The sequence below is a fragment of the Lathamus discolor genome, chromosome 2 (genome assembly GCF_037157495.1).
Source record: "Lathamus discolor isolate bLatDis1 chromosome 2, bLatDis1.hap1, whole genome shotgun sequence".
Taxonomy (NCBI): domain Eukaryota; kingdom Metazoa; phylum Chordata; class Aves; order Psittaciformes; family Psittacidae; genus Lathamus; species Lathamus discolor.
In genome coordinates, this window is record NC_088885.1 from 99,294,257 (window position 1) to 99,318,154 (window position 23,898).

The window sequence follows — 23,898 nt, forward strand, 5'->3', positions numbered from 1 at the left end:
GCAGCTTATTCCTGCTTTGTTAAGAGCCATGATGTGCTGTTTCATGGTTTCTTCTTTCTGTCCCTTTAACGGTTGCATTACAAGTTCATTGGTTTTATCATTTCTGGATAGGCTTGAATGGGTTTGTTTACTGATCTCTAATATTACAGCATCCCCCCCTTGTGCACCGTGTGACATTTCTGTCACAGGTTAAATGTACCTGGTTCCACCTGGAGTATTACTGTTCCTTTGTCCCCTCACATCAAGCAGGCTAAAGTTACACAGATGCTGTCACATGAAGATCCCCCTGATATGCTGCTGCTGGCACACATCATCATCTTTTTGCTTCGGGCAAAATAAACATCCTCTGGGGCTTAACTGTAATGTCATTTTGGAGGTTTTGTTCAGTTTTTATCTGCAAACAAGTCTTCCAACAGAGATAATCACTTGGCAGTGTCCTTTGTCTTTCTTGACAAAAGTCTTAAGATCTTCCTTGTCCATATCAAAGACTGCAGTCCTTTTTCTCAAATGATTCTTTTGATCTGTTTGTATGTTTCAAATTAAGAAGAGGTAGGACCAAATACACATAAGCAGGAAAGACAGTTGGTGCCAGTTTAAAAGTTGAGGGACTTCAGAAGTACCAGAGCTCTCCTGTTTCTTGCAGTTAACTGCCATGTAAAAAGAAGAAAGAAAAGGGGGGAAAAAAGAACAACAAACCTGTGTGTTTGCATTTGAAACCATACTCTTCTGATGATCTGCCAGAATTAGTTTGTTAAAGTAGAAACTGAAAATCACACTGATTTATTAGTCTTAAATGGGTGTATGGGGGGGGTGGGGGGTGGGGTGGGAAGAGAGAGAATGGGACCTATCCCATTCTTTTATACGCTTCTTTTTCTGGAAGCTGTGCAAATACTGAACTCCACATGGAAAGAGCACACGCTCCAGATCGGTGTTCTGGTGTCCTCACCTGACATAATGCTCTCTGTTTTGTTAAAAGCATGTGTGAAATGGAGCTTGTGACCCCATTTTGCAAGTGGGACAAAATCCAGGACGTTTGGAAGCTGGTAGCATGAGGACAGTTATGGTCTACTGCCCAGAAGGTGTGTGCAAGTTGTCCACCCTGGCAGCTGTGAGGCAAGGAAGGAGCCATCGTATTTGGTCAGGTGTTGGTGGAAGGCCTTTTGGAGAAGACAGGAAGGCAAAATCTACCCGAAATAGTCTGTGGGGTGCATCTTTCAGCCACTCCATTGTGTTACTTATTGAGTAGATGATTCTACAGGTGGTTAGAGGCTGCATGATGATTATAACTAACATCAGGCTCCTGGTTTTCAAGGAAGCAGAGACGGAGATGCTCAGTTTCCAAAACTGCCACATCAGTGTTCCTCATTTTGTTTAGATTACTTTGCTTTTGGCATCCCAGTGCCTAGGAATGTTGCCTCAAGTTTCCACTTCCTGCTCTAAAAACCACTGGTTAGTTGTTCCATTTCGGGTCCCTTCATCTGGGCACCCTCCTTTGTGTTCTTCAATACTACGTTTTGCCAGCCTGCTCAAAGAAATCTAGCTGTTCCAGTGTGCTCCCAACTGTGTTAAGAGGGATAAAGGGAAACAGTAAAAGCCAGGAACTAGAAGGTGGCTTAGTGAATGTAGGCACCAGAAAAACCATGAGGACTGTTGGGGCAAAGTAGGGCCAGGGTTTCCAAGGAGGTCTCTGTTTACCTGATTTTTAAATTTTTTTTTTTTTATTGCCAGAATGTTTTTGCTGGGCAGTGATTTCCAGAGACACTTTAACTGGAAGTTATTTAGTGCCCATTTCTGCTTTGAAATCTCTTCTTTCATTCCAAGTGGTTTACAGCAGTCAAATTTTCAGAATTTGAAACCTTTTTTTTTCTATGTTTCTTGTCTTCATTTTATATACAACTTCCAGGTTGTTGATGGTTCTCCAAACCAATTGGCATGATGGCTGTTTTTCATAGCACTAAAAAAGCTGCTGCAGGCAAAAGGACTGAGGTTCTACCAACTGCAAATAGAGGAGGATAAATGTATTTTGAGACATCTCAGTCTAGGGCTGTGTGTTCTCTGAGTCAGTATGCATCATACAATCTAGTTTTAATATGGCAATGTGCATATGGCAATCATGACATAAAGCACAAACAGAAATCCCACTTACGTATGCTATTTGTTGTGGTTTTTTCCTCAGTTGAAGGTTCCCAATGGACTTTACTCAAGTGTTTGTTATACAACCTCATCTTGGATCACACTAGAATATTTTAGTATCTAGTAGAGCAGTGTTCAACTTCCCTTAGAGTGACTGGATTTATTTCTGGGATCCTTGTTTTACATTTGTGTTTATTCCATTGTGTCCTTGGAAAAGAGTTGTATGTACTGTTATGATACGGCTGCAAACACAAGGATTGCTGCACTTAGGCTAGGTTTGTTTCACACTGCCCAGTCTTCCTGAATGCTTGCAGAGAGAATCTTACTGTTGTATTTCATAGTGGTTATTTATTTTATTCATGATATATACACAAATCACCATATTAGGAAAGGATGGGTTATGGCAGCAGATGCACTCTTTCCCTGGGGCTCCTTTGAGACCACTTTTGAGCATCAGTTTTGCAGGAGCTCCCATTCATACAGTCACATTCCTTTACCTTAATTTGCTAAGATCTATAGTCATCCACCCTCTTTCGTTCACATACAGGGTAACCTGACTGATGACTCAAGGGGGTAGTGCCTTCTGGCAGTGATGCCCTTTGCCCAAAGCTCTGAACTCTCAAAAGCCTGATGGTGCTCCTTAGGAAATGCAACAATGGTAAATGCACCTAGAAGCAACCCATTTTTTCCACCTAAATAACTCCCATAAAGTGAGTGCTAGGAAGGGGTTAGATGAAAGTGTTAATCAGCTCACCTGCAGAGTTTATAGAAGGTAGGCTGGCTCACCATAGCATCCTCAATCTTCCTTCATGTGTGACTCAAGTGGAAGCAGTGCTTCCATTGAAAGCTGTGGGGCTGGGGCCGTGATGACGTCTGAGACAAATGTATTCACTTTCCACAGAGGGAGATCTGGGGTACAGAGAGATTAAATGTCTTCCCAGAGGTGGCAGAAAAATCATCTGTGGAACCCAGGTCTCCCAGGCTTCACTGGGACTGCTCGGCTGGTAGCTGAGCCCTGCTCTTTGTGTCTGGCAAAGGCCACTTCTGGTCCTCCAACATGCTTCACTCAGTTTTTTGCTTTCAAGCTTGCAGCTGTAGTTCTGGCTAGTGAGGAGAAAATGCTAGTAACAGACCAGAAAATCTGCTTTAATCTTGACTGCCTTACAAGGCAAATCTGTACCATTATAGTATGGTGAAGCTCTCTTGAAATTTGTGTGATTTGGGGGTTTTTTTGAGGGGTTGTGTGCATGTCTGTCTGTGTGTGTATACGTGATCTGGATTTGCTTCTAAATCACTATCTTATATTTGACTGCCAGGAGCTTAATTGTCAGGAGTGAGTGTGTTTCAGCTATATTATACAGACTGTGCTGCCATCTGCAGGAGGTGCTGTTAGAAAAAAATATATATGTGAGTGGATTGGTTTTTTTTTAGCAGCCAGACATTTCTTTGCAGTATATGCTGTTGTGAAAACCATTGGCAGATCCTTGGTGACATACCAGCAGAGTATATGGCAGCTTGTCTTTTTCCATTCATCCTCAGGCACAGCATCTGTATTTTGGATGAATTCTCTGGCATCTTGCAGTTGATTTTTCAAATGGGGGGGGTGGGGTGGGGGGTGTTGTTGTAACTGTTTTGTTCACAATTTTGTTATTTTTAAATGCTGCAACAGGGTGGGGGAAAGAAAATCTGAAACTTCACTTCCACTAACAACCCCCAGAGAATTTCTTTAAAAGCCAAAGTATTCCAGTGGCAAACGGAAACATCAACTCTTTCCTTCTGAGGAGGGCATTTTACCAAAATAGAAAAGACGAGGTTCAAACATTCTTTTTTTTTTTTTTTAATAATAAAAATGCCCAATAAAAGTCAAATGTGTCTTTTTTGATCAGCAGCAAAAAGACAAAGACCAGCCCTTTAAGTCAGATGCTGTAAACTGACCTTTGGAGAAAAAGGAGAGGTTTGAGCAGTTTTCCACAAATGCTAATGGCCTAGAAAACATGTTTACCCAGGGCTGGGGGAAGGCTGCTGCGCTGCTACCAGCTCAAAATGTCCGGAATGACACTTTCATTCACAGATGTCTTTCGTCTGTGCCTCAGAGGTCCGGGGTCAAAGCAGCACCGGCAGGCAGGTAGGCAGGGGCGAAAGGTTTGATCAGTCTGCGATGGCTCCGCTCGCTCTGCATTTGTCTCTGAGGTATTGCAGCCTGGGGGGGACAGTTGGGCTCTGGTCCTACTCACTTCCTATTATCCATGTGACTTGTCTCCACCACGCTGGAGTCACTTTGATTTGCCTGATGTACTGCTTGACAAAGCTGGGTGATGGCTGAGAAGTGGATCCAGCTGCTCTGAAAAGCGCACACCTGACATGCCAGTCCTGGTGCGGGCACATCATGGGGAGCATTTTTTAATTCAATGTAATTTATGCATTCTTGCAGTCCTGTGTGTGCCTGGCCTGTCAGCCAGTGCCTAGATGAAGGCTGACAGTTGTCATCCAGGGCCTGAAGGTAGCCTCACATAATGACACATTAGACATACTAATGATGTTTTCTTCTGGCATAATGTTTTCTTCTCAACTTTCCTCTCTCCCCTCCCCAACCCCTCCTCCCTCTCTCCCTCCCTCCTGACTACAGGGATGCTCAGGACACAAACACGCCAAGGAGACTGCGTCTGCAGAGAATGTGGAAAATGCTTTACCCAACCCAGTCACCTCAGGACTCATCAGAGGGCCCACACAGGTACCTTTTCACACTCACTCTTGCTTCCTCCTTTGCCTGCTTTCACATCTGGCTAACAGAATGCCAAGGTTATATTTCACATACCATGTTAACCTAAGTAATTCCGGTACCTAAATCTAATAGACAGGTTTTTTATTTTTACGACTATTGCCCTTGTTCTTTGGATATTGCTTACCTGATTCCTGCCTGAATTCCATAAAATCACAATGCATTCGAGATAAGTCTGTTTGCAAATGTTTTATTTTAATTAGAGAGTAGGGTACTCAGAAATGAATATGCTAATGAATTCTGTTGCCACCAGCACAAATTGAAATCAAAGTACCCCTTTCAGCACAACAGAAGGCTTTATTTTGCCTCATCATTGCTGTTGACAGGAACATTTTTGCAGGAAACGAGATTTTTCCACACGCTGGTCAGCCCTAAGATGGGAAATCCCTACCAGCCATTTTTAACCTGGCACAGTCTGTGGTTGAGGCTGTAGGAGGCTAAAACCACCGGTGTCAGGAGACCTCCAAGCACTGCATGAGACAGTGAGACTAGCAGGTTCCTACTGAAAAGTGTGAATGATGCATACATAAGCCAATCTGATGCGAAATGACAGAGGCCAAATGGTAAGTAATGCAAGAAGAGGGTCCCTTTACACATACACTGATAATTAATGTTGTCAGTGATTGCTTTCTTCAGCACTGAGGTCTGAATTAAAAAGGGCAGTGGCCCTAGGCTGCCATTAGCACACTCTCTTACAGTAAGTGTTACGGTAAATTGGTATTTTCCGGCCACAGGCTAGTAGCTGGTGTCTTTTTTTGAACGTGATTAATCTGTAATGGTCTCAAATAATGTACACACACTAACGAAGCTTGAATGTTCATCTGTTAACAAGCCCCCTTGTTCCCACAGTGGTATTTGAGTCTAATGGACTCCGAGGTACTGAAGTTCACACCACCTCCGCAGATGCCCCAAAACAAGTATGTTTTACAATTAATTGGATGTTTGGGTTTTAATGTGGTAGCTGGGAAAAAGTTGCACAGTGATACTCATCACTAAAGAAAGCACTGACTGGTTTATAACATGTATAAATAATAACAGTGTTGCTTGATTTTTAGCTTTTATATATTTCAATTGTCGTATCAAAGTCTGTTATATAGAGAGTCAATTAATTGTAAAGCACGTAGTTAGTGTTTAAATAGACAAGTTGGTGGCTTAGTGGGGACTGGGTGGGATATGTAGTTGTAATGCACAGTGATGCGTAATAGTGAGATTGTACACAAAGAATTCCTAGATATAATTTGCTCTTAAAACTAACACATTTTCTACTGCGGCAGTACCATTAAAGCTTAATCTGTATTTTTTTTGGAGTATTTGTACCTTGCTATCCAGTATCTGGCCTTTGAAAGGCTCTCATCCTTCAGTTTCTGTGGACTCTGTGGGGTGGTGTGCTTTTCTGTTTCTAGTGTAGAGTTTTCAGTCTTAACAAACGCTTCTCAGCACTCTGAATTGTACAGGACAAAGTTGTTGCATAGAACACCATTAAAATGAATTTGTATATTACATCTTTGAAAACCAGTGTTTCCAACTGGACATTCCCACTTCATCTTACAGGTTGGCAGGAAGGGCACACCTTCTCATGGGCAGTTCTCTTCCATTGTGAAGATGCTTCCAACATAACTCACTTTTCCTTTCATCCACGTTTTTAGTTTAATTTTGACTGCAGCACTTCTTTTGTCCTGTTTCTTTGTAAATGAATGTAGATGGTTTCAGCCATGCTTGGAGAATGCATCTTTATGCTAGTCCTGCCTTCATGAAGTTCAGGAGTTGGTTTCTGCTGGCTCAGTAAATATCCTCACTGGGCACCTCCACATTGCAAGCTCTAGCACCCTTCATGGGGCACCTTCTTTCTCTGTTGCATTTGCATCTTTCTGGCCCAGCTGCTGCCACAGGAGTACTTGAGTTGCCATCAGGTGATAGGAGGGGCCAACAACTCCTCTCAGAAAGTTTTCAAGATGTCATAGCTCTTCAGTAGTTGTGGGTGATGTTTACTTTGCTTTTGAGGAACAGTAGTAGCAAAGTTATGTTGTAGTTGGAGAGCTAGATGAAAGTGATCTCCTTATGATGCTTACTTGATTAAATTGTGCGAGGGCATACCTCTCAGTAGCAGTATGTGACAGAGTGGTACGTTGCAACTCTTCAAACTAGCTCAACTGATCTTTGGTTCTTGCTGGTTTAGAAATGTAGACTTAGTAAACCTAAGCATCTTTAAAATGCTCTTCCATCTTTTCATGCTCATGGTTTTAGTTCATGTGTAGTTATGGTCGGATTCTGAAGGCATCTGTGTTTTTTTTCCCTCTACAAGACAACGTAAGGTCAAACTTAAAAAATTCTGAAATGACTGTATCTATCCACTGGCAGCTCAGTCCACATCGAGTCCTGGACTCTTCCTGTAATTCAGGTTATACTACTGCACAATAAATTCACTCATAATCTTGTCTTTGTAAGCTACTGCCATGCCAGAATTTATTGGCTAACTTCTTCCACGGCAAATGTAGCTTGCTCTTGCAGTCTCTGTCCATGTCAATCTGTTTTCAAAGTTATTTGATTAAATTACAGTGTCTCTCCATACAGCAGAATACTGAGTAGGGGTTAGCTTCATGAATTGCTTCGTCTCTTGCAGTCAGTATTTCTTCCACAGAAGCTGCAATATGATAACTTCTCCAGAAGATAGTTCCCTTTCTTTTGTCTTGTGTGCTCCTCAGTATCAGCCTTTGTCTCGGTTTGTCAGCATCTGTGTCAGTTAGGATTATTCAGTTGTCTGCTGTTTTGCTCATTCTCATCGCAAGCAGCTTTGCGCTTCCCCAGAAGACTCCACCTGCACAGTCCCTGTGCGTTAGAGAGGGAATACACTCATTTCTACCTGCAGCTGCAGGGGCCTTTAGAAGCGCAGAAATTAGCTCGCACTGAGAAAGATGCCTGCAGCACTCTGGTAACGTTGTGATTTCCCACTTTAAACATTGTCACTCCGTGTCTTCACTTCTTTTCTTAATTGGGGACAGATCTGTTCTTGCGAGTTTACAGTGTAAAGTCAGTTCAAGTTATGGAAGTGCCATGCACATGCTCCAAGCAAGAAACAATAGTAACCACATACAGTAGCTTGAGAATGAAAGGTTGGTTTTGTTTTTTTTTTACTGCTAAGTGGAAATAATTTACTTTATGTAAAGCTTCCTCCTCACAGGTAAAAGATCTTCCCCTGAGTTGTCTGCTAAAGAGTAAAAATATTCACATAAGTGCTTCACAGTTCCCCCATTTCCTTCTGTAGTCAACCAGAAGATCATCTCTAAAGGTTTCCTTTATGAAAGAATGTTAGGGATTTTAAAATCATAATAGGGATTTTAAAAGCATAATAGCTTACAACAGTGCTACATTATTTAGCAGTTTGCTCACAGAATAATTCTAATTCTGCACATTAAAAACAGGGTTTACAGCCAGGCTTTTTCAAACGTGAGCCAGCTAAATCTATATTTAGGTGTCTAAATGGGAAACCTACTTTAGGGTGGTGAACCACCAACAGAATATGCAGGTGTTCAGCATCACTGAAAAGTAGGCCACCTATAGGGGTGTGTAAAGAAGATCATACACAGCCCATCTTGATAATATTAGCACCGAGTTGTGTTTCAGGCTTTGTTATCAGCACCAATGAAATATAAACAAAGTGTGGGAAATAAGATGTTAATTTCCTTCATAACATTATTTCCTACTTCTACCTGAATGCTTTTTATGTAAAAAGACATTTTTACATGAAATTAATTTCCTGTGAACTCTGGAATATTTCCTACTCTTCTTTGTCTATAGGACAGAAAATGCTCATTACATACCCCGAGTCAATACAATCTGTGCAAAGTCATGTAGATTCTCTTGAAATGCTGCCATATTAAACATACTGAATATTCTGAATATTTTTATAAATGCTAAATATCCCAATATATCCATGATTAAACTTGCTTATCCACAATGAATATGTATCTTAATTTGGAATACACCAGGCAGCATCCAAAGACCTGATTTAGTAGGCATGAATTCGAGGAGTGCGCTAGCAATTGCATATACATTGCAAGACAAAAGCTGGCTCCTTTTCAGAACAGTCCCTGTGACTGCGTGTATCTCAAAGCTGCTGCACCTCTCAAAGCAAAGCTCTCCTAAAACATGGGGTCATTTCAGAGACACTGCCTGGTGCTGCAGCATTGCAGCTGGAAGCCCAATTCCCAAGTGACTCTCCAGCCTGCTTCTACAAAATGGTGACAGCAGTCGTAGCAATCTTTAAAAATTCCTTGCTTTTAACTTCTGTGTTTTTAAAAACATGCAAGAGCTTGGCCTGCTTTAGGAATGTAGTTTATCCTCTGTCAGTGCTGTGTCAAACAATATGCTCTGAAAATTTTAAAGGACAAGTAATTGGGTGTTCAAAAGGCGTGTTTTATTGGTTAGCAACAAGGAAGAGTTCTGTCTCATTGGGAGCTGTGTGAAGGATATTTGCAGTGCTGGAACTGGAGACATGAGGTTCCCTGCCTTTTGTGCAAGTGAAACAAGCAAAAACCTCAAAACTCCAAAACGCCCTCTCTGGAAACATGCCTTTTCACTCACAGGAAATCAATTTAAAGCTATAGCCCAGGAAAATCGAACTGGTGGTATCATGGATATCTCTGGCTGAAGCTTTCTTCATGCCAGAAGGCAGTAATGATTGTTTTCTGTGAAACAGCTTTGGACACCACAGTTCTTGAGCCTCATTCAGTGACAGGAGTAAACCACCTTCATTAAGGAGTCTGTAAGCCTTAATTTTCTCCACTGCAAGTATTCTGAAATAGTACTTGAAGTATTCAGTACTTGAGATAGCATAAATAATAGAGTTTGGGGGATAGGCAGATCAGAAAGAACCGTCAAGAAAACACTGTGTGTGTATATATATGGGTATGTACACCACATATACATTGTAAAGGAGCTTGGGAGAAAGGCTGGGGGCATCTGTTACCTCTACTGTTTTTACAGTCCAGCATCACTGCAGCCCTCCTTTTGTCCTAAAGCAACTTTGGAGAGAAAGGGAAGAGGAAAAAAAAAAAGTAAATAAAATCCCCAAACAAATAGAAAAGTTATTTAAACCACTGGTGTCTGAGTTTGGTTGGCTTGTTTCTTTTTTGCATTTGAAATTCTAGCACTGTCTGTTAGAAGCCCGATTTATGACATTTGTTCATGTGAAATGCCTTGCCCCAGTTCCTTCTAGAGTTTCTTCTGAAGATCATGATTAATAGTTCAGTCCTCATTATTGCAAATGTTATTTTTAAATAGTTATTCTGAGAACAAGAATTCCATTAATCAAAATAATAGATAATGAACAAATAAATGGCAACCTAATTTGTCTCGTTCATACATATGGAGATTATAATGCAAACAATCAAGGAACCATGGAGGCTGCTGTACTGGCATCTCAGTAATATGCATGTGCTGTATGTCCATTAGTTTTGGAGCATTATAGACAGGATTAGGAGCTGTAGTTCTTGTCCCAACACTTTCCCCTTGCCAGCAAACTGGAGTGGCATCTGTGCTCCAAAGCCATCACTCCAGTTTATTTCCATGTCATGCAGTAATCTGTCTCTAATATATTGACGTGCACAAACTGCTTTTTTCCTGTTAACTGCCAAAAAGCCCTAGAAGTAGGTGTGAAAGCAGCTGAGCTGTTGGTATGGAAGCTATAGGTTTCACTTCAAGAACTGATGCTTTTCTCCTTTAAAATCGTGAAAGTGGAGAAAGCCTCCTTTTTAGAATGGTAATCATTTCACTTCAGAAAGAATTCAATCCAGCTATGTCTCAGCTGGTCCAAAACCTGATTGCCTGCTGGGGCTGCTGCAAGTGGAAGGGTGTGTGCCACTGGGTAGGTTTTGGCATTCATGAAGCTCAGGTGCTATTTCCTTGTGAAACTGGGAGTGCAACCATACGTAAGAGGGGCCTAGCCACCCTTTGCACCTATGTGCTTCACTGCCAGGTGGGAGGAGGATGGATTAGCCCTTTCATGGTCCCCAGTGCTGTGTGGTCCAGACCTGCAGGATATGACTCTGTCATCCAGCACCCCACAGGCTATCTATCCCCAAAAAGTGCCACTGGTTACTCACCTTTTTCCAGTTCTTGCTCAGGGAAACTGGGGCAAGGTGCCTGCCATCCCCTCCCCTCATCCTTCCCTCCTCCCCTGGCTCTGCAAAACCCTGCTGCGCTCCCCATGTACATAGAGCTGGTTCGATACGAGACATTTTAGTGATGAATGCCTCCTCCTGGAATTGTGGCTCTGTCTCTCAGGCATGATGCAGCCGTGCAAAAATGTAAAGCATCTCTCTTGGTTTACTGCAGGAAATTCAGCATCCAACTAAGGAAGTTTTATCACATCTCTCATTCAGTTACTGTTTCCTACATTTCAAATATACTGCAGTCTGTACAGCAGCTTTTTTTTTCTTTAATTTTGTTGCAAATCTTTCCGACTTAAACCAAACTTTGACTGGTAAATGTCATGAATCTCGGGCCAGGTTTAATTAGGAATTTTCTAAATCTATTAACAAAAGAGATGCACTTAATACATTATGTCAACCAGAGCTGGGCTTTCTTTAGCTATTTCGAGGGCTGCCATAGGCACAGCTTGAAACTTCCTTGGATTTTACATGGGTGCCGTATTTTATGTTGCATTAATTTAAAATGGTCCGTTTCACTTCATCAAGACTTTAGCTTAAGGATAATGCATTTATGTAAGATTAATCTTGCCATGTTGTTTTAGGATCAGGATTGTAAACTGCATTGTTCCGACAGTGATGTTCTAAATGTCATTTTAAAGCTTTTCTCGGGAGCTGCAGGCTCCCACTTATTCATGATGTTATCTTTAATTTCACTTGATTTTGAGAATATCCCTGCTTTTTTTTCCAACATGGTAATTATTCATGAAAATTGGCAAAAAAAAAAAAAAAAAAAAGGAAGATGACAAGGGGGAGAAGAGGAAGCTGCCTTAGCATATGACAGACCTGCAGAAGAATTCAGTTTTTTCTTCTTTTAGCTGTGACCTCAAACTTCAGCATTTTTAAAACTCTGATCTAGTTATGAATCCCTTTTGGGTAGCACGAAGTTCTGCTTTTTGGAGGCCTCTTCTTCCCCTCCTTGTCCACAACCTTTTCTGAACTGCTCCATCAGACATTGCTGCTTTCTCTCCCTAGTCTGCCAGGGCCTGTTTATAGGCGTGACACGCTTTTCTCTAGCTGGAGATGCTTAAAAAAGCCCCACAAACCTTCTGATGCACCGAGCCAAAAGGAGAGTATGTGTTGCTAATACAGGGTAAAAAATGCCACCAGGACTTGCTGGAGGGTTGCACCTGGGAGTGGAGGTGAGAATGAGCTTTTCCCTGTGTCATCCTTTTTGCAGGGGAGAGACCACGGCGGTGCGGAGGTCACCCACATGCTGCGTCTCCGGAAGGGAACCTAGAGCCCCAGCTGAGGAGCCCCCACCATGGCGGGCAGCTCCCTGTTGTCTGCAGAGCAGCCTCCCTCCTTCCCTCCCTCCATGCCAGCCATCGCCTCGCCCAGAGCCACTGAGCGAGACCGAGACTGGCGCTCTGCAAGGAGAGGGTGCCTCTGCGCTGTTAATCATCTTAAAATAAATGAAGATGCTACACAAGATATATATAAATTGACGTACTAATCAGTCCCATGGTTCCTTATTTCCTTTGTAATAAACAGTGGAGCTGGCAAGCACTGTGGCAGCACAAGGCATCTGTATTAATCAAGAGAAGTTTGAGACACTGGAAAAATTAAACTTTATGTGATTTGGACAGCATGAAGAAGTTAAGCACTGTAACAAAAACCTCCCTGATGCTCGCAATGACTATTTGATACATTTGAAAAACAGCAGTGGATTCGAGGGCTGGAGAAGTATTAATTAATGAAACTGCCACTGCCTGTCATGCTGAAAAGCAAATTAAGGGAAAAAAAAAGAATCAACAACAACAGAGAGAGGAAGAATGGGGGGTGCGGGGAAAAGGTGGCATTTGGTGCTGAGAAAGCAATGCTTGATGAAGGATTAAAGGGACTAAAGAGAAAGACCGTCATTCTGCAATGGTTTGTTTCATTACAGTTTGGGGACCACTTGCATTTCTAGTGCTCTTGCTCTTGACTGCGCACCATTAATAGTATGTGAATATGGAAATTGAAACACTTCCAGAGAAAAGCTTCTATTCTTGCTTAAGAAAAGAAAAGCTAGTCGAACACTAAGAGAAAAAAACAGGCTTCTGTGTTTTACTCTCAGGACCTTTTTTTTTTTTTGTAACAGGGCTACTTTCTTCAACCTGATCCCAACAAAGGAAGTCTTCACTTTTTTAGTAGAAACAAGAGAAATAATACATTAAAACACTCAGCTGTCTAACGCCGCTGATCTGTACCTTTAGAAGAGAAAAAGTGTCACTGAGCAACTTGGGGCAGCCCTGGGCCCATAAGGTACTTCCTGCTCCTGCGTTTGGTTCGGCAGGCCAGCTACACTCCACATCGGGCCCAGTGACGTTTTGGCAAGACAAGGAATTTATTTTGTGGTGGCAGGTTAATGTTCATATAAATGTGTCATGTCTCGTACTTGGTGATCACTGGTGGTGTTAGGAAAAAAAAAAGAAAGAAAAAAAAGCTTTATATACCTCTTCTACCGTAACTCTTTAACTGCAAGTTTTCAAGGTGGGGTTGTGGCACATAACAGGTTGTTAAACCATGCAGTGTAAGCAATTAAAAATGTATTCCACAGATATAAATATTTTCTTTTCTTATTGCTGTGACACTATGTGTGATGGTAATATTTCTGAGAGTTTCAGATTTTGCACATATAATTTTATGCATTATCAAAAGTTACTGCTGCCTTGAAAGAAAATGTTCTGTGAAAATTTTTGCAAAAGCTTTACTAGTTTGTTTTTTTTAAATTGTAACATTTTTGTAAAGGCAGGAAGCGGATTAAAAAGAAAAAAACAACCTAGCATGCTAAATATATTTTTCAAGAAAGCAATAATTTTACATGTACAGAAATAATGCTAACCTTTAATACAGGTGAGAGCAACAGTTTACTTAATACATTAACGGAATAGTGCTGTTTTTGTAGACATGGGCTTCTGACACAAAGATTTGTTTAAAAAAACAAAAAGCAGAAAAAACCTTAAAGTGTGATCTTTCTGTTCTAACCATTTTGGTGGGTGGGGGGTTGCTTTTTTAAAGAACTCTAGTCAGTAATTGGTTCTGGATACTACTTGTTTTAAATTACTTGACAGTTTTTGTTACTTCGCAACACTTGCAACAATGCAAATTAACTTTCTTATGTATTTTTTTTTTTAACTAGTCTTTCCTTATGCTATTACACCAGATGTATACCAGAATCCTCTGTAAGTCTCGGTGTAGTTAGGAATGTCTGTGCAAGTACTTTCAAGTGACTGTAATTAACTGTTCTGTGAAGTTGAGGGAGGTCGCATAGACACATTCCATTGTACACCAAAAAAAAAAGGAGAAAAAAAGAAAAACTGAACTATTTTGCTGTGTTGCTTTATGATTATCATTTTGGGTTTGCACTAGCTTGCTCGGTTTGGTTTGGGTTTTTTCTTTTTGTTTTGTTTCACTTTTGTTGCTTTTCTGAATCATATTTTCCGTCAGTGGAAGTATGGTGACAGTTCAGGACTGCACAAAAGCTAGTTGCTTAGCCTATTTGTTTGTGGTTTAGTTATTAAAAACTCTTCTGTACCCAAAATGGCACGAAAGTACATCTGTAATTCCTCTTTATTTTTTAATGGCATTCTTTCTGGCAAGCAGATCTAGAAAATCTGAGTTAATATTTAGAGCCAAGAGCTTCTTTCTGGAGTTTTTCTTCCAGAATCTCTGACAGAGAAACTAGTGCTGTCAATGCCATTACCAGGGTACTAATCAGCAAAGTTTACAATCATAATTTAGCTCCATGAAGAACAAGAGTAGGAAAAATCAGTTTAAATAATTATATGCTGTGTATAGCACAGAAATGAGATTTTCACTTAATTAAACAAGAAATAAGAGTTGGGTGGGTGAAAGCCAACCTTAAAGACCATCTGTTTTCAGAAGCGATCCCGCGATTTCTGTTTTCTTCTTTATCATTGTATTGTATTGATTTGTTATTTTAGTTAGGCCATAGTATTTAAAATGAGTTGTGTTCCTTATTTATTTAGTCAATGGGCTTGGATCAGCTTTTTAAGCAAGTGATAACTTTTTTTGGCATGACACACTCCTGTAAAGCCCTTTTATGACTGTTACAGGGACTTTCTACTACCTCTACCAATCTACTGTTTCTTCTCTTAACAGGTTTTTATGGTGTTGCAAGTCTAATGTAACTTAGACAATAAAGGGTTTGATTATCTACGCTGCAGATTCTCAGTGTATCTGCCATCTCTCTCTCTCTTTCTCTCTCCCTCACTCTGTTTTTTGTGTGGTTCATTATAGATAAAGTGTAGAAGATCATCTTTATTACAGCTCAAGTGAAAGAAAGACCTTCCATGCTGGAGTATTTCTGTATGCTGTATGTTGTGCGCTGACCGAAAGCGGAACTTTGAGAAACTTTTTCCACGGAGCTAATAGGCTATCATACTGTTTGCATTCTTTAAATTCCTTCTGTCAGAAATGCCGTGAATAAAGGGGTACACACTGCAAAATGGAAAGCAAACTAGAAAGCCAAAACGGTTTTAAGTTTTGTATTTCAAACCACTTTCATCTTTAGTAAAACATAAAATGCTGCCCCCATTCTATGGAAGACTCTGCTTCCATGAGAACAGCTAGTTAGGAACTTAATTATCCTTTGGAAAATAGCATCTTCGTAGTGCAAAACAGTGTTCTGCTATTAACTGACTCAGATAAAAACCTGAAACTGGAGGGATTGCCAAGTTTTGACATGATGCACCTTTTGTGGTAATCCCTGTAAAGAGATGGAGAAAGCATATGAAAGATCTGTAAGGGGCCAAGTTTCAACCCTCTGAAATTCATGTCAGTAGACAGAAGGCAGTGTCTGAGAAAGGCCGGTGTTGAGGTTGAGACAAAAGAGAAACAAGGAGTGAAGCAAAAGATTTAGACCAGAATCAGCAAGAGTAGGAAAGTTGCCCAAAATGGCAAAGTCAACAGTGTGAGAGAGCAGAGTGATTTGCAGGAGAGGTCTGTGCCTTGCAAAAGGATGCTCGGATAAAAGGGAGGAAGGATGGACACACAGGCAGCTTCTGTGGAGATGGATTGGAAGCTTCAGAAAATAAGCACATAATTTAAACTCAGTGAATCATCTTATTCTGCAAAAATGTTATTTGGTGAAATGAGCCTGAATGATGTTCTGACAGAAAATAAGGGGATGCCTTTTTGGATCTTTACTCTGTTGACTGATGGGTGAACCAGAGTTAGGACTGTAATTATGAGTAGTTGAGGCTGGACTGAAGGGTCTCTCCAATACCCGAGGGATTTTGAAAAGCATATTGCTCTTTTCAAGAAACAAGCAGACTCTGGTTAGCCCTAAGCAGGAAGGGGAAAAAAAAAAAAAGCAGGGAAGAAGGCATAGTGTTTTAAGCAGTTGCTGAACTGGAGCAATCCTTTGAGGATGCTAGAGGGTACATTCAGATAGCATTCTCTAATACAGAATATTTTAAGATGTCTCATAGAATGTTGGGTAAAAGAGCTCAAAAGCTGTTAAGAAATGCTCAAAGCTGTTAAGAAAAAAAGTCCAGTATTAAAATGGCTTCAGACACTTGGCTCTCTCCTTTGTGAAACCCTTTGCATCTCAAATTTAAGTTGTGGATCATGGTACAGACAGCTTGATTTGTTTGTTCCTGTGTCATCAGTGTTGTCTACAAAGGTGAGTTACTTGTCAAGAGTTTAGAAAATGTGAGGTACCCATGTTCCCGTTCTGTAAGTAAAAATCTCTGCATGCCATATTTCATCATCATCAACTCAAGCACCACAGGAGGCTTGGAAGATTTTTCTCAGCAGAGAAAAGTGATTTACTTATCTTCTAAATATTCGTTGTTCTGGTATGACACAAAATAAAAGGGACACTGGCCCTCCAGTTCATCTGACTCCCAGAATTCAACTGACTTTTCTGGGACAGGGCAGCATTAAGCCTTGCCTGGGACAATGAAGGAGGCACCAGTGGCTTCCAAGACCTATGGCTTGCCACAGCACCGGAGTGGTGCTGCAATAAACACACTTCTACTAGGGACCTGTCTTGGCAAAGGTAGTTTGCAAACTGCACCATTTCTTTGTTTTACCACAAGTTTCCATGAGAGTCATGTTGATGCTGCTGGGATACTGGGTCTGTTCTTCCAGAGGGGAGCTAGCAGTGGGAGGTCACTGCAGTCGGAGGACCATGGACTTAACTGATAACCAGCTTACTGGCTACTGTTTTCCTGAAGTTTTCTTTGTGTTCCTCTCCTCCCTCAGAGAGCACAAATGCAGGTGGTTGGTTGCACCATGGAGGAGGTGACATCTCCAGAGCAGTGGTGGGAAGAGGCGGCTGGGAAGAGTTTATGTTGACAAGAAGTCCATGTCGGGGCTTGCGGAGTGTCTCATCCCCCCTGCTGGGCTTCCCTCCCCATGTCTCCTGTCAAGTGGCAAATCCATTGTTGTGTGGCTGTGTTCCCAGTGAGGCACAGAAGCTTGCTGTGGATATGGGAATGATTGTTTGTTCTCCAAGTTTTTCTTTGTTTTCAAATATTGACAGAGTAGAGCGTCCCGGGGCCTCAGGGTTAGAGACAATCTGGAGGAAGCCTAGTTGGTGCAGATGCGACGTAAGGCACCTTTTCTATCTGTAGAATGGTAGGTCTACTGGCAGGCTCTAAGGGCTCCTTGCCGTGGTGAATTTGTGCGAATTTGCTAACTAGAAAGTAGAAATGTATGGATATATGCTCAGGTTTTACACCAGCCATGCAATGGGAGCAGCCCAGGAGCCCCAAGCTTTTTAGCTGGGAAGATGTTCCAGGCCTTCCTGGAGGACCCTGCATGTGATGAGTAGCTTGTCTTAAGACTCTGGGTGGTGACTTCTGGAAAGGCTCACTGCAACTCCCACTTCACCCTTTGCAAGTAAGGGCGCCTAGCACCTGGCCAAGGGTTATTTATGGCAGAAGTGACATGCAAGAAGCCTGCAGGAACTTCCTGAGCTAGGCTTGAGTGCAGTGCTGGGGCTAAATCCAAGGAAGCCCAGGTGGAATTGCAGGGAATTCACCAGAGGAGGGCCACGAGGATGATCAGGGGACTGGAGCACCTCCCGTATGAAGACAGGCTGAGGAAGTTGGGGCTGTTCAGCCTGGAGAAGAGAAGGCTGCGTGGAGACCTCATAGCAGCCTTCCAGCATCTGAAGGGGGCCTATAGGGATGCTGGGGAGGGACTTAAAAGGGCATGTAGTGATAGGACAAGGGGGCATGGGTTTAAAGTGACAGAGGGGAGATTTAGATTAGACATTAGGAAGAAATTTTTCATTGAGGGTGGTGAGGCACTGGCACAGGTTGCCCAGAGAAGCTGTGGCTGCCCCATCCCTGGAAGTTTTAGTACTTTCAGGGTTAGAAACATGTAAGGAGTTCCCTGCAAGGCTACCTAGGTTATTTTCATTTTGTCCCTACTGACAGAACATGATGGGAGGAATTACGTGGTTTTTAAGGTGAGCCAAGTAGAAAGGGAATGGTCCAAACGGGAGCAGTGTTGCTGTCCCTAAACACCTACTTTTTCAGAGTACGACATTAAATTACTTGGTAACTGAGTTCATTCTGCTTTGCATTCATTATGTTAAATAAATGGGGACTTTAAAATGAAGCACAGCTGGAGGCACCATTCAACCTACCTGAGTTTTGCTTCTCGAGTTACATTTTGTGACGTATTTTGCAGAGAATGAGTCTTTGAGAGTTTTTAGAAAAAGTAGAAAAAAGTTCTGACAAATTATTTTGACCGTATCCAGAATTACAGTGTTTCAGAATTTTGAACTTGCAAGAAACAGGTGAGTGCTGAGGTGGCATAGGAAGAAACACCAAGGCTGTAAACCTACCTAGGTGTTGATTTAGCCATTTTATTACTGAGACTGGTTTGGTAAATGTGACTCCAGGGAGTACAGATGCCTCTTAGGGCCTGCTCTGATCATTTTTCATACTGCTTGTGGCAGAGTAATTTTCTTTGTGAGGTTACAGTTTCCTTCATTATATGAAGGGCCTCTTAGGTCGGTGTCTGTCTGTGCTGGGCACTGTATGGTGAGAGATACTTCCTGATGCAGAAGCTGCATGTGTGTTGCCATGCAGAAGTGACTCTGAGCTGGGCTTAAGGGCAAATTAACCTTCTGCCCACCTCACTTACCTGCTTGGATGCCTTTAAGCTGCCTGTGAGGCAAGCTAGTTACTGCTTTGAGAAGCAGGGTGCAATGCACAGGGGACACACACAATGCTCTAAAAGCATTACCTGCTGTGGGGATGGGCCCTGTCACCCTTGGTTTTATCAGTCAATCTGTCCTGAACATCTGCTCTTAATGCAGCCAAGATGCGAAGCAAACAATGCTGGCTGGGTGGTGGACATTGCTTGTCACAAGGTCAAGGCGGGATGTGTAGGCAGTCTGCCTTCAGGCTGAGCCCAGGCAAGTTAGATGTGGGAGAGCAGGATTTCACAGCTCAGGTAAGTGCATAGGTGTGTAGGAAGGCTATGGAGGAGCCTCACCTCTCAGCACCTTGCACAGTATGCAGGGAGTGCACAAAAGACATGGTGGTGGGCTCCACTGGGCTGATACAAAGGAAGAGCATTTGCTCACTGCCCTACAGCATACGTAAAGAAAGACATGTCCTTCTTAGGCTTCCGAAGGATGCTAAGGGTTTATGGAAGCACAAGAACTTGACAGTCTTAACCTGGCTAGGTATGTGGAAAGCTTGATACTTCGCCATTTCTATAGAAATCCTTTGTTTATTTGTTTTTAATTATTCTGTCTATCCATGAGTCTGTATCGCTTTTGTACCATTGGGAGGATGTAAGCTGTTTCTTAGAAGAGACTGGAAGCCTTTGGAGTTCTCTCCATCCTTCACCAACATGGAAAAAGGGCAAACTATCTTCTCCCACCTGTGTGTATTTGAAGCAACTACATTGACATCAGTGGGATTTTTGCGTAGTTGCATGGCTACATGGTAAGGACAAATGTGACCTCCAGTCAGTGATGTACAGACATTTGATATATGCCTATGTGCATAGTTATTTTATGAAGGGAAGTGGTTAGAGCAGGGATTGCAGAATGATCACAAAATGGTCCTGTTCCCTACACACATCTGGATAAACTTGTAACATCAGTCCTAAAGCCAAGCTCCAGCTAAGAGATTATTGTGAAGCTGATGTCATATATTAGCTCATAATGTTTTAGCTGAAGTTTCTTCTTTTGGCAAGAAATGCGTCTTAAGAAAAAAAAAATCAAAACCAAAAAAGCCACCCCAAACCCAGCAAAAAACCTGCAATAAAATAGCCTCAGAAGATGGAGGTAAACAGGTGTAGTTGTCCCAGTGAATCAATTGCGAAGAAGCAATTGCAACAATGATACTTAATATACTTTAAAAGTTTTGGCTTTAGTATGGAAATGATGCCAGTTGAAGTGAAAGCAATACTATCTACGTGAGAAAGTGGCATTGAAATATTCTTTCTTTCTGCTGCCTTTTGTCAATAAGAGAGGCTTGAATTATGCATTAGCAAGCTATAGAGTTATGGAAGATAATACAGTGAGGTTATGAACTCAGAACAAAAGAAGTGGAAACTAGGTTCAACTCGGTAATATATCACTTGGAACATATATAAATGGTTATAATGCTTTGCACATTATGAAGACAGTAGTCACGTATTTAAATGAGAGCAGAGCTATTGCTTCAAGATTTTCTTCTAATATTAATTTGGGCATTGTAATTAGTTCTTCTTGGGAAGCCTTGCAAAGTTCAGTATATTTAGAGCTTTGTGGAATATTCTAGAAAATGACTTTTAAGTAGGTATAGTTGAGATGTCGGATTTTACATAGAAATCAATTTGTATTCACATAGATGAAATTCTGAATCACCAGCTGTGAACAGTCATCTCTTGAAATGGGAGCGATCTTTGGACAGAGAAGGCCAAAGCAGTACTAATTCTAAATACCAAGTATTTGGAGGAGAAACCATAAGCAAAGAATTATTCACAGCATTTTATTTTTTTCTAACATCCTTAATTTTTTTTTATGACGTGCTTTGCTCCTTAAACTGATGAAAAGAAAGGGAAGCAAAATCCTTTGTCTAATTGATTTGCTATCTGCTGATAGTTTGGAAATGGCACATTCCTGCAAAGACTTTCACCCAGGTGATGTCCAGCCACTGTTACCCACTGCATGCTGGTGCTTCTCCTGGCCTCGGTGTCCACCCCAGCCCACAAGGTCTTTTCCACCCCTGGCTGTGCAGGTACTCATCTGCAGCACTGGGGGAAACAAAGTCCACACTGAGCCTGACTTCAGCATCCCAGGTTTATCCATCATGTTCTTTGTGTATGTCCAAGAGGCACAGTGTTCCCAGGTCAGTTGTGTTTGGAGCCAGGGCACTTGCTTTCCAGTTCTCCAAGGCAGGGCAGCATGGGGTGGGATAGAGCTGCTGTTGCAACATCGTGTTTCCCAGTGATCAATGGGATGATTCAGTTGGTGCTCCTCTGGGCCCCAGGGCCCAGGATGACACTGAGAGGTTTTGCTATGTTGGCTCGGAGGCTCTTGGCTACCCCACCATGAGTAGTGCCTGGGCTTGGGCAGACGCTGGCGCTGGGTCCGCTGAAGTCCATCTTCTTACCCACGTGAAGCCAATTTGCTTCATAGTCAACATGGAGCAGGGAGGGTGCTGTAAGCCTGTTGAGACACTGCCTTTCTCACTCAGCTTTGGAGGCAGGTAGGAGCCTGGCTCCTCGGTCCCCCATGCTGGGCTACAGTCACCACCAGTCATCACTGCCACTGCCCATGGGTGCATGCTCTTCTGCTGGGGTTGTCTGCCCTCCTCCTGCAGCGCAGAAAATGACTGCATGTTTTTGTTGCTTTTGCCAATAATGCACTTAAATTATTGTCTTTTTGTTGTTGTTTTTGCTTTTTGGGTTTTCTTTTTTTCAATGGGATTTTAGGCAAAGATCAAGTAGAGAAAAGTTAACTACAACAGTTTTGGTTTGTTTGTTTTTTTAAAGAGAACTATGGACTTCGAAAACAAGGTCTTCCAATGGCTGACGCTGTTTACTAAATCAATGACAGCCATCTGATGTGCACTCGCAGTTCCCTGAGCTGTATCATTAAACAAGTGTAAGTTAACCAACCTTTAGTCCACTGTTATTTGCTTTTAATCACAGCTGAGGAGCTGCTTAAGAAAGGTCTTGGGAAAAGCAAACCATTTCTTGAAGAGAGGAATGGGGAGTCCAAGGTAAGCATTTACCAGTTGCCAAGAATCTTTAGATCCATTTAGTGTCTCATTATTTGGTGAATAAACCACCTGGCATTGCTTAGAAAAACATCAGTATAATTCCTTTCCAAGACAGACCTAATTGTATAGCAGTGTGTGGCCATTATTTTCTTCCACATCCAATCTGAGACTGGGAGCACATGCCATATAGTTTCATTCTCTTTCCATTTCAAAAGCAATGTCCTTAAAAAATGAATAATTGTGGGGAAATGGTACTATGTTTGGCTACTCACACTAACTGTCTTGCTTAAGAAAGGTTCCAGCTGAACCCTTACAAAAGAAGTAAAAATACACACACTTGCCCCAGCGTTATTGTGCTCTGCAATAAATGGTTGTGATGAGGAAAACAGAGGAGACTTTGGTTTTGTCTTTTGTGTGGTTGCTTTTTGGGTTCATAGACGAGGGTTCCATTGTCTTCAACTAGTCATCAAGAAACCTCTCATTTTCTTTCTCCTCGTTACACGCACTCCCATGCACATAATCATGAAGGTGGTGGTTCTTGGTTATGAGAGGAGAGTTAATTCCTAATGTTTGATCATTCTTATTACCTGCAAATTCTGGAAACTGGTTCTGAAGAGCATTTAGTGGGAGCTGGTTGGGATGTCACAAGAATATGCGTGCAGTTCCTGAAGTTTATTTACTTGAGGGACTGCTGCACACTGCCCTGGGCATGGAGGCTTTTTAGATTTGGGTTTCACTCCTGAGCATGTGGTGCGCTGCCAGTAATTAAGCCTGACAGTCATGGATGCACAGATCACGTTGAGTGAGTGACTTCCACTTGGAAGAAACAGCATCTTGGGGCCACCTAGGGTAAGAGGTAAATGCATCCTTACCCTTATTGTGTAGCCAGTGCCAGTGAAGAGCACAGCAGGGCCGAGTTCTCAGGTACTGATGTCATGCAGGTATGAAAGTCACCACTTCATCTGTCCTGCTTGTGCCTGTCTCCTTGTTGCTGAGGTGTAGCTCCCACCACTTGCCTATTAGGGAGTTTCTGTTTTCAGGTTGGTTTCAGGCAGGCTCTGGGAGAGCTGGAGAATTGTGACCTGTGGAGGGTTGATGGCTTTTTCCTGACTGTCGCTAGCTGCTGTGGTGCGCCATGTCCTCTGGAGCTCGGAATGGACGTGGAATAGAAAGGATGAGAATGTACAGTCTATGTGACCTCGGGATGCACTGTCTTTTGTGCCAGTGTCCGTCCATGAGAGGCTGGGCTAATTTTTTTGCTACACAGCCTGAATCATGTTACAGTTTTCATGAGATTTTTAGAATTTTCAAACTTTGTTTTCTAATTTAATTCTCAGTTTCACAGAAGTCGTGTGACATAGGAAGACATGTCCATAAGAAGACATAACGCAGCTTAGAAAAAGGAGCACAGAAACAATTTCTGGGTAAAAACTAGTTCATAACTTGGGTGGTTTAAGACCAGTTTCTGATCTCCTGTAGGCTGAGGAAAAAAGCTGCTGCTGCTTTCCATAAAGGTAGGAGCCTCTCCTTGTTCTTCATTTCCAGTACTTATTACTTTTACCACATCCATATTTTTATATTTTGCTTT

The 23,898-nt window shown here is 42.0% G+C and overlaps 1 protein-coding gene across 5 annotated transcripts in view; it reads left to right on the forward strand.

Moving 5' to 3' along the window:
* ZNF516 (zinc finger protein 516) overlaps positions 1-23,898 on the forward strand; it is a 128,627-nt gene that overhangs the window by 87,152 nt on the left and 17,577 nt on the right. For 4 of the 5 annotated variants that reach the window (XM_065667870.1, XM_065667868.1, XM_065667869.1 and 1 more), the window contains exons 4-6: positions 4,760-4,864; positions 5,762-5,829; positions 12,299-12,442. In XM_065667870.1, coding sequence (XP_065523942.1) covers positions 4,760-4,864; positions 5,762-5,829; positions 12,299-12,358 — 233 coding nt within the window. In that variant the 3' untranslated portion in view covers positions 12,359-12,442. Of the gene's footprint in view, positions 1-4,759; positions 4,865-5,761; positions 5,830-12,298; positions 12,443-23,898 lie in introns of those variants that run through there. The other variant, XM_065667872.1, reaches the window with a different exon arrangement.